At 41.7% G+C, this 11,012-nt stretch overlaps 1 protein-coding gene and 1 long non-coding RNA gene across 2 annotated transcripts; both read right to left on the bottom strand.

Moving 5' to 3' along the window:
• Window positions 1–507: 507 nt before the first annotated feature.
• On the bottom strand, window positions 508–4,139 carry LOC124703989. Its single transcript, XR_007003438.1, has 12 exons — window positions 4,008–4,139; window positions 3,893–3,924; window positions 3,214–3,327; window positions 2,758–2,912; window positions 2,510–2,622; window positions 2,346–2,410; window positions 2,148–2,250; window positions 1,998–2,064; window positions 1,765–1,844; window positions 1,241–1,682; window positions 888–933; window positions 508–806 (listed from the first exon to the last, which is right to left on the bottom strand). It is a non-coding gene; the product is annotated as an uncharacterized LOC124703989 (long non-coding RNA).
• Window positions 4,140–4,651: 512 nt separating this feature from the next.
• Window positions 4,652–6,718, bottom strand: LOC124703988. Its single transcript, XM_047236221.1, has 8 exons — window positions 6,624–6,718; window positions 6,471–6,578; window positions 6,290–6,355; window positions 6,129–6,175; window positions 5,981–6,032; window positions 5,342–5,395; window positions 5,035–5,135; window positions 4,652–4,952 (listed from the first exon to the last, which is right to left on the bottom strand). The coding sequence occupies exons 2-8, from the start codon at window positions 6,573–6,575 to the stop codon at window positions 4,880–4,882; spliced, it is 498 nt and encodes a 165-aa protein (XP_047092177.1). The 5' UTR covers window positions 6,576–6,578; window positions 6,624–6,718; the 3' UTR covers window positions 4,652–4,879.
• Window positions 6,719–11,012: the final 4,294 nt, after the last annotated feature.

Below are 11,012 nucleotides of genomic sequence, written 5' to 3'. Positions count from 1 at the left end.
GGGTGGCGCGAACGCTTAGGCAGACGCTTTGGACGCCTGAGGCAGACGTTTTTCTAAGGCGGAAGGGGAGCGCTTAGACCCTTAGGTGTTGCCTTTAAAACCATGTTTACAACGGTATTTCCTTTTCTTCGTGCAAGTATGTTATGGCCATGTTTCCTTTGTGCCACCGAAGCCCATGTTGCGACAATGTCCATGAGCAGCTTATGTACATGAGTGGTAATCTAATATATAATCTAGAACTTTGACCAACTCAATTAAGCGATTGAAAATCTAGTCAGATGAATTGTGCAATAATGGAAGAGTGAGCAATTTAATTAACAACATGAAAAGTAAAATAGATGTTGCAAAATCGGTATGATTATGTAATGCATCTAGTCCTCTTAGTTGCCACAGAAAAATCAACACTAACAAAAGGAAAACTCTCAATCGGAAGATGGAAGACGCATGTTTTTTTTCCAATGATACCAAGCCAAAAGTGATTCAACATGAGCACCTAGCCGTAGGATGGAAGGAAAATGTGCCAAAGTACTTATCATTGTGGAACTGGACTACTGGAGGCGATACATCAACTGCATCCCTGAAATTCAAATTTACAGAAACGTATAGGATATTTCACGTCAAAATGTATGTTCAGTTTACAATGAAAAACATTCGTAAGGAATTCTGGTTCAGTTACACATCATTACAGTCGACAACAATTTCTGCAAAGAAATGACAGCTACTCTAAAATAATTCACTATTTCTCGCAGAGCTAAAGTTAGATATGACTGCTTGGTGCCCTATATTTTTTTTCATTATCACTTGGCCTGCACAACCAAGAGGAGAACGCACGGCATCAAGAAATTGTGATGATACATACCAATAAGGAGCCAACAGCCAAGACATACCTGCATCGTGCTTGACTGCTTCACTGAAGGAAGGACTTTGATACCACTGTACAAAGAAAATGAGCAGAACACCTCATTACTCCCAATGTTTACAAAGAAAACGAGCAGAACGACTCATTCCACCCAATGTTTATGGCACCCTCGGCTACCAACATCATCCTCTCTCGCTGCTATTAGTATAGGATGATATAGCATGCTATTTTTCTCAAATGGACCATTATTCAGTCCAAACAGTCTCAGTAATCATTTAGCTACTAAGGGAGAAAATAACATTGGTATAATCAATATTTCTAATAACTATGAATAATAATGCCTATAGAGCTAAAATCTCTGAAGATCTAAGAGTAGAGTACCTGTCAGGTTGCTGAGTCACCTAAGCGGCTGAGTGAGACTAATATTTCACTTTTCAGCTTGAAGTGAAAACCACCCGCTTAACTGGACACTTGCAACTAATTCACACAACTGATTGGTGCGGTTAGATATCTCACTTGTATTGCCTTTCTACTGAAACCCCAGCAATATGCGAGTTAACGTGCTCGAGTGGTACCTTCCAAATCTGCTAAAACCCCACTTACAGCATATGAGAGGTGGCAGTACACATGAACAACCAATATATAAGCCTTCAAAATTTGCATTTATCAATTTTTTCCACTGATCGAGAGATCGAGATGTACATGATCCATAAACTCCATCCTTTTGCTTGATTGAGATACACAAATGAGCTCCTAAAAATAGATGGCATGGTACTTCAGTCGTTTATGTATCTATACACGGTACTCGTATCAGCAATCATGCCTGAAAAATCATCAAATATATTATTAATTATGTATTGAAATTTTAGGCTACATAGAAGTATAAATAATTAGGAATATTATACCTTTTTCCAATTGGCATATTTGGAAGCACATTGGTAGGTCCTGAATAAACTATTTGATACTGAACAGCCTGGGAAACAACCTGTGTGAAAAGAGACATAATAGATGAATAATGGGCGGGTTCTGAATCTGGATAGATGAGCTCAAGTGATAGGAAGATATAAAAGCAAAAAAGTAACATATTTTAACTAAATTTCAGAAAATAAATCTATTGAATAGAATGGATATTACAGACCTAAATATTTCTATCTTGCCCACTTGTCTTTTCATCAAAGATAATGTAGGCATAAATAAAAAGGAATCTGGACAAACAAAGATGAAAGATTAGGGGATTAAACCAAAATGGCGTAGTGGAAGAGACAGATCCATAGGAAAAAATGCGCACCTGCATTCAGGGTCCTCTTTTGCAAGGATCTGCAATGCACTAAATCCAGAAGGTTGAGCATGAATCAAATAGCAAACATCTAGAGAGAGAGAGGTTGATCTAGCTGCATAATATCAAAATCATCATTTAGAGCTTGTCGCAACATTTAAAAGAGGCAAACGTTTGTGCTGAATGAAATTAACTTCTTCAGCCTTTTACCTGGCAAATGTGATTCCCTGACCTGCTTCCCTTTTCTGAATGTAGTTCAGGAACAATTTCCGTACCTATCATTTGAATTGGTAATGTAGAAAATTAATTGGATTTACACGGGAGAAGAATATATGCCAATTGATGTAGCATAGTTTTTTAGGAAAGAGGCCTACCGCTTGGTCATAACAACCCCCTTTTTCAAATTTAGACGCTCTGCTTTCCTAACTGCCTCTCGGTCTGTCAGCGTCTCGTATCCATCAACTGATACAATCACTTCCATCAAAACCTGCAATGTCCTATGCAGGGTAAGAACACCATTTACATAAAAAAATTCGTCAACTTTGCTTAACCAATGCAGAACTGGAACAAAACTTAAATTATGCATAGTATGTTAAATGAAAGGCACCATAAAATACATCACCTTTGCAAACAACTAACTGCATATGTCAGCATGAGAAGCATCAACAACTTCTTGAGAAATGCAGAGAGGCACTTGGTATGCCACCAAAGCTTTCATTTCATCCTTGCTTAGGTGTCTGTCAGCTACAAACTACTGAAGCTTCTCTCTGTAAATGCCTGAAGTATGAAGTCGCATTAATACATGTTGATACTCACAATAGATAATGTAGACATATGAGGTAAATAAAATGGTGCAATAAAAGGAAAGTGTTAGCCTTCATGCATCTGGTTTGCAAGATAAGCATGCCTCTACCCACAAGGTAACACATGCTTAAAACTTCATCAAGTAAATAAGGAGATCGATGAGTGCAAGAAAATTCTAGGTGAGAGAACTTTGGTGATGCCAAAATAACATTCATAGCAAAATGATTCACAAAGAAAAACCGACATAAATGTAGAGGAGGAAGGAGGACTTCACCTTGGTATTGACCAAATGTGCCTCACTGACAGATGAGCGCAAGTGTCGCAAACCAGCACCTGCTCCTCGTCGCCAACCAGAGAAGTATTCCAAGCCTCGAACTCGTTTTTTTTACTATGTATTTGAATAAATTCCAATAATCTGAGTTAGTGGGGCATCATGAAGTAAATAAATTATCCGGCAAGATTTGTAGAGCTGATCGGGAATTTAATAGTATAAATGTACACATAACCATATTTCAGGACAAATGTATAGATATAATTCAACATAAAAACAAATTCATCTTCCTGACATGCTAATGACCTACATTGTTATATACTGATGAAGACATCTTCAGTACAGAAACTAAAGCTGAACTGCGATCTATCTGTCTAGTGCAACTGATCTGTTTTGTTCTACCTTTTGTTCATCTGAGTTAATTTTTTACGTTTTAGAATGTAGCAAGGCCCAAGACCACCAGTAGGTAACAAAACTGATAAAGCCACCAGTGGCTAACAGCTAAGAATCAGTGGTACCCCAAATTGTTAACTGTACTACTTACTCAACAATTGATACTAAAACGAGGTAAAACAAAAAAAAATAAAGGTGGAAATTTCCAAATTGAACTACATTAATTTTACTTAGATAACATAGAAAATGAGAGAATAGTGTATAGACTGTTAAATGAAAAAAGAGGTACCTTTGCTATTTAAGCATATAAAATCTGTAAGCCTGAAAGAGCAGAGACCATAGCATCAGTAATCTTAAGCTTCCATAGGTCCGGAATAGTGCCTTTGTGTAAAAGGGAAACTTACCATGTCCTTCAAAACTATGAAACCACAACACCTCAAAGTAGAAATAAAACTGCTCTGGATTTTGCCTCCGACAATGATGATAACCATAGTTCTCTGCTCCCAGACAGAACTCAACATACTTTGTCCAGAATGGGAAAGTTGTGAAATGACAAAGTATAATTCAGAAACGTCTTGGATTGTTGATGGATAATATGACTCTATATAACACAAAACAACATACTCTACCCAACTAACAGGAATTTGTCAATAATGTGCAAAAACACATATTTTGAATGATATCAAAACGGACAGAAGGGGGGAAAGGTAAAAAAGAATAAACATATATAGTTTGCGGTTTGGGGCAATGAGAGAATTTTGACATGTCCAAATACATAATGAATTGCTCGTCTACAATTCCTTTAGATTAGCCACGTCTAAAATTATGAATTGAAAAGGAAAATCAAGCAACTAAGTTGCTTCCATAAGGTTAGCTGGTAGACATACTGCAGCTTCATGACCAAGAGCTTGCAGTGAAGTTATGAATCAGATAGAAGTCATATAGTAGGACTGAAACCCAGCTATCTATTACCCTTCCTAGCCACTTTTTGAAAAAAAGAGGTAGCTCTCCGGTTTTTGTTATGAGAAACTAAATAGTATGTGGTAATTTACTCCTACGAAAGAACAAGGAAAAGTAGACACACCTAGCGAACTGGAAATGACAGTACACAGTTTTTATTTATACTGAAAACCAAATAAGCTGCAATACTTGTAAGTTGTTCTGTACCTCTCCTCAGACTGAAAATGTTTGTAGGAAATGGACTTCTTCTCCTAGAAAAAATAGCTACTGGAATCCTCGTGCCAGAGATAATCGCTGCCGCCACCAAGCACCGGCCTCACGCCTGATCTCTACACGACAGGCCAGCTACTGCACAACCTCCGACATCGGTGGCTGAACTCTGGCTCAGGCTGTTTTTGCAAGTGCAAGTGAACAGATGATCAACACCAGCATAGAATAGAGATTCTGGGGGTGGAACAAAACATCATCTACCTGGACACAGGGATCCCGTTGGCGAACCCCAAGAGACAAATTTTGTAGGGTACAATCCCTCCATTGCTGGATAAACCATCTGGCCACGGCTCCACTTGCATCTGAAGACGAGTGGTCATCAAGGAGATGGCATGAGCAGAAAGGAGACAACATTCAACCTAGATGAGCACTGATCAAAAGCAAATAAAACAGGTTACATAGTCAAAAGAAATAAACTCATGTTCACGTTTAGCACAGACCATAACATGAAAACTCATGATGAATTTTGACTATTCAATTAGAGATAGAGGGAGAGAGAGGCAATCACCATGTCCATCACAAACTCTTCCATTGAATTCTTCCTCTTATCATTTTCTCGAATCTGAAACATCATGTTTTGATAAATAATATTAGAAAATTGAAACCAGAGTCACAAAGAGGGTAAATCATAATATCCACATTGCCATGAATCAACATCTAAAACACTAATTATTAAATGATCATTATTGTTAACTCAACGGAGAATTGTAGTAAATCTGATGTGTGTAGTCCGAAACACAACAAACTGTATGTGTAAGTCTATCTTAGTGTCAACTCTTCCTACAAAGAAACATCTCCTGACACTCCTGTGGCTCGCTGGACTCGGTGTGGAAAATCATCATATTTTAGCACTGTCCTGACAATAGATAGGTGTCATTTGTTTACAGAATTCATCAACAAATATGTATTTATAAGACAAGCCATCAATAGAAGATACTTGGGAAAAGGCTTATGAAGCTATGCTGATCTGGAATATTCTCTTTAACTAAATCTTAGTAATAGAAGTAACAAACTCATTGTTGCTGGTGAGCTTATCTTCGTAACGAAAATACATGCAAATGCTTTTTGCAAGTTTGCTATAAAAAGTAATAAACTCCACCCCGATCTAACCTAGAAGTTAAATTGACACATCTTTCTAGCCTCTTACCAGCATTCTTCCTTTCTTCTGTAACTGATAGTGTTCCTTCACCATGTTATAGCTGCGCAGGTGAGCACATAGTTGTATAATGGAAAAATAGATTTATGTAATGTTTGTTGAGCTATGTGCAGATATCAGGGTTAGTGTTATAACTTACCGTGCTACATATGAAATCAGTGGAGCTGGAAAAATAAACACATGAACCTGAAATGTTATGAAACAATTGAATACCAACATAAACTAAAAAGCAACATATACTAACAAAAAGAAAGCTCAAAAAGGACCATATCATGGGAGGCAGCTGCCCTGACGTCCTACCTCTGGGCTCTTAATCTGTGAAAAGACCAAGGACAACCGTGAGACATATCCCAGAATAATGCTCAGCTGCAAGGTGAAAGAGATTACCATTAGTTTTGAATCCTTAGTGAAACGATGCACAATGTTCTCCATCGAGGCTTTTTATATAAGATCTTCATTTTCAATTCCATGAGAAAATTACCTTGCCATAGTTTGTTGCGAGAATTATCCATCGAGGCTGATTGATTCTCACAGAACAATCCCTAGGTAGCCTACCAATCACATGCCCCGCAACTGAAACAACCATGAACTGTGCTATCAATTAAGCAAAATAAAAAACAATATACATCAGCACCTGATCCAGCGTTGACCAGTGAGGACGGATGTGCCGACGAGGTCGCCTACAAAGGTGGGGGCGGCGGTACCGGCGAGGTGGCCTGGCTGGTGGGGATGAAGGAGCCGGCCTCGGGCGCTGGGTGCAGGTCAGCTGCCGGAGGTGCCGTCGTTGTCGCCTTCCCAGACACCGCCGCCGCCTCGCAGCTCGCTGGCAGACCCCGTCCTCGCCGCTAGCCGCCCACCACAGCCCCAACGCCTTCTTCCCCGGTCCATCTCCCTCGCAGACCCGCCAACCCGCGCCTTCAATCGAGCCGCCGCGGGGCAAACCGTAAGCGCCGGCGGCAAGACGAAGGCTCTCGCGCCGTGCAGCACCGCGCCCGTCGAGTCAGGGCCATGGAGCGGCAATGGATTGGTGAGGAGAGCTGTGGGCTGGTATTGGGAGCACGAATGAGGGAGGGGATTGGGGAGACAGCCGCGTGCGGGGATTGGGAGAGAGGCGGCTTGCTGTCTCGATGGAGAAGACCACGAGGCACACACGACGGGGATGGGGCGCGGTCTGGGACCTTCGTCGTCGGCAGCAGCGAGGCCGCGACGGGAGGAGAAGGGAGAGGCGGCGGGCGGCGGGCGGAGGGCGGAGGGCGGCGCGACCGGAGGAGGCGGAGAGGCAGCGACACGCGCGGGGACGATAGGGTTTTCTTTTCCCCACTCCCCTGCGAGACGCCGGGCCGGAGCGGGCTTTCACACGACCCATGGATAAAAAGTGGGTTCGCGCGAGGGCCTAGTGAAAAATGGACGGACAAGATACACAGGTGGGGAGATCTGACGGTCTAGAAGCGCAAATCGCTGTGAAGTCCCCTATGGGGGGCATCATATACAACGTTAGATGACTGAAACTTTGTTTGGTGATGAGCTGTAGCATAGTTCTGCAACCGCATGCAACTAGCTTCATATGCTGTATTTGGCATGACCATTGACGGCCATTAACAACAAACTCATTTACGCCGAGTTCAGGATGCATATATGGGCCTGCCCCGCGGAAAATGTCTTTGACACATGGACACCAGTGCTCTCCTTACTTTCATTTTTTTTTAAATCTCACATTTCTAAGTCTCAAAAAATTATGTCGTTAGATATATAGATAAATATATATGAGTGGGGTGTATGCAAAAAAAGTCCCGTTAAAAAATACTTTGTATTTTGAATAATATAAAAAAGACAATTTTTTGACAGTTAATGGTAGTAAAATAGTATTACAATAGTGTATCCTTTTGTTAGAAATTTGTTTTTTTTTGTATTTCCCAAAATTTAAAGTATTTTTTACTGGGACTTTTTTTGCATACACTTCTCATGAACATATATATCTACATATTTAACGCCATAATTTTTGAAAATATAAAAATATGAGATTTTAAAAAATTTAAAATACTAAAAGTGGAGGGAGCACTGGCATCCATGTGCACCAAATTCCTGTCCCCTGCCTTGTCTGTAATTGCTTGGCTATGAATGGAGACATGGTTAATTAATGGAGTAGTTCGATCTATTTTCTGTTCTGTTCATTGTTCAGGGCAGCTTTCGTCGACAAGAGTGGTTACCTTTACAAGATTTGGTAAGTCGAAGGTCTCTTCATAATCAAGAAGTCCGATTATGACGAGAACACCCTGATGCCCGAAACTAGCTAGACATGTTTTTGAATCTCATTTAGGATATCTGCATATACACACGTCACACAATAAAGTCAATTGGGTACATGATACACACACATGTGATTTAATGTTTTAATGACATAACAATTTGTTAATAATAATGAATCAGGAATTGGGCTAGTTGGATGTCCAAAGAGAGGAGATCTACTGAAGATATCAACTTGGCGCAACATGCTTGGAGGTTCTAGTTCACTTACCAACAACCAAGATAGATTACAACAACAACAACAACAACAACAACAACCAAAATTGCCCTGTTGTTGGTTAAACCGATCTTCATAGAGCACCCCGCTCCTTTCTTTACTTCTCCCCAACCATTCATCTCTTCACGCCCATGGTAGTTGAGCAATAGGTCCCTAAGACCAGGGAGTGACATTGGTATCTAGTTTCTTCCGTCTTATATAACATGTTTCTCATTGTTGTGCTGATCAAGTGTGCCCAGCTTACATATAGCAAAGTCACACAACGAAAAAAAATCGGAAAACAGAAAAGGTTATACTTCTTCCAGTTTTGTGGAAAGGATCAATGTGTTGCCAACTTCGACAATTTTCTCACGTAGCATGGAGCACTTACTTCTACGACTCATGTTTCTACATAAGCCACAACGTATCCTGCAATACTGCTGTGACAAAGCTTGTTTTATCCCTCCACAACATGTATTCATGATCCTCAATGGCATCCTTTCAAGGTTACACCATGGCACACGACCAAGATTTTCTAGTGTGGTGGAGAAGATCCACAATAATGTAATGCACGAGGCCAAGCAAATATTCCTATTAAATACTATTGTAAAGCACAAGATGTCTAGGATACCTCGATGTAAATCCCCAAAGTTGGAGGGTGAAATTATAGTGTCATTATTCTCTCCACCCCCAAGGATGCTAAGGCAGGGGAATTCAAAATAAAAGGAAGGGTTTCCTCCTTGTGAACTTGTTGGTCTCTCGTTGTCATACAAGGTTCAGTGATGCCGACCACTTCGAATGTTTGTCTTCGTACAATTTCCACGCACCAGTATGCAAGAGGGTTTGCTACAAGTTTACTAACTCTTCTTGTATTCGATGACAAGAAACGAGCTCCTTGTTGTCCGGGTTAGAACAAAGTCCATCTTAAAGGTTTACTAAATCCAGCAGCTTATGCTATTTTTAATATCTATTTTGGGACAGAGAGAGTACACATTTTATCATGTCACTATAGGCTGACACATTTTCTCTTTTGGGTATCACAGAATCGAACAGAACCCCATGCATTGAATTTTCAGGCAAAAGTGATCACATGTACTGTACATCGATGAGCTGTTCTAAACTTGTGATAATGGTTCCTCGTTCCTTCCTCTAACCGCACTATGATAATCGAGAGCCGTGTGCATGGACAGTGGCTCTCACTATTCATCTTCTCCGACTAAAGTGGGAGTGCGAGTTACAGGCATGAATGGACAACGACCGAACGACGTTCCGCAGCCCATAAGCAACATCAAGCAGCCCAAGCCTGAGCCGAGCACAGCGCGGTAGCCGGAATCTAGGAAGTCTGCCCCGGAGACGTAGACATCTTGCTCGTCAGATCACGGGCGACGGTCTGGTCGGCCACGTTGACGTCCTAAGTATAGTACTGTTTCGCACAAGGGCATGGGCGACGGGCGCTCGGCCACCGGCCCACCGTGACGTACTGCCCGTCTCCTGGTGTCGGTCGGCCACGTCGAGGTCCTGCTCGCCGATGAAAACGACGTGGTGGTCAGCGTGCTCGGCACCGGCGGGAACGACGTGGTGAAGGCCAACCAGCTCGTTGTGCCGCTTCTCATTTAGGACATTGGAGGACCTCACTCTCAAGATCTCAATGGTGTGAGAAGCTTAAGACGTCCTGCTCGCTGATGAAAACAACGTGGTGGTCAGCGTGCTCGGCAATGGCGAACAGGCCGACCAGCTCGTTGTGGTTGTGCCGCTTCTCATCTATGACCCCTTGGAGAGCCTGACTCTCAAGAACGATGAGACTACAGATCCCTCGTCATTGTACTTGGACTTTTAGCTAGAGGCTGGGGCTCACCCTTGGCTGCGGGCCTGCGACAACGGCAACTACGGCGATGGCTAACTGGCGTGCTGAATTGCCGATGCTCATGTTTACCACCAAAAGATTGTGGCTGCATGCGGTCGTCGAATAAGTAGCTTGCCATGAGTGGCTACTTGTTAGACTTATCTGCTGAAACTTTGGACAAAATGTATGTGTGGTAAATAGCCAGTACCGACACTATGACACACACATATGAATTGCTTTGCCTATGAACGAAGCTTATCACTGACATATTTGGAGCAGTGTAGAGTAGTTAAATAATTGATTGCAGGGAGTGTGCATCTGTAACGATGGACATTGGAGAGCCTGCCACCAAAAGCATATCTGTCTGGTTTTAGTGCTGCAACTCTGCCCTACTGACTGCCACATCGACGTAATTTTAGGTGCTAATTAGGTTATGCATGCGATCTACAGAGGGTTAGGGGCACTCTGATGCAACCAGAACGAATCTCCACCACACCATCTGACGGTAGCCAGAGGGGGGGCAGTGCCACCGGGTGGTAGAAAATTCGCACTCTATCAGTGTTCCTAATAGAAAATATCAACAAAATGAACAATGACAGAGATACAAACCCTTCATAGACACACCATATACTCCAGAATTTTCTGTTTACTTATGTATTGTACATACAATCATACACCCC

Source organism: Lolium rigidum, chromosome 3 (genome assembly GCF_022539505.1).
Source record: "Lolium rigidum isolate FL_2022 chromosome 3, APGP_CSIRO_Lrig_0.1, whole genome shotgun sequence".
NCBI classification, from domain to species: Eukaryota; Viridiplantae; Streptophyta; class Magnoliopsida; order Poales; family Poaceae; genus Lolium; species Lolium rigidum.
Note: the sequence above shows the minus strand (reverse complement) of the source record. Positions and strands in the feature narration are given on the sequence as shown.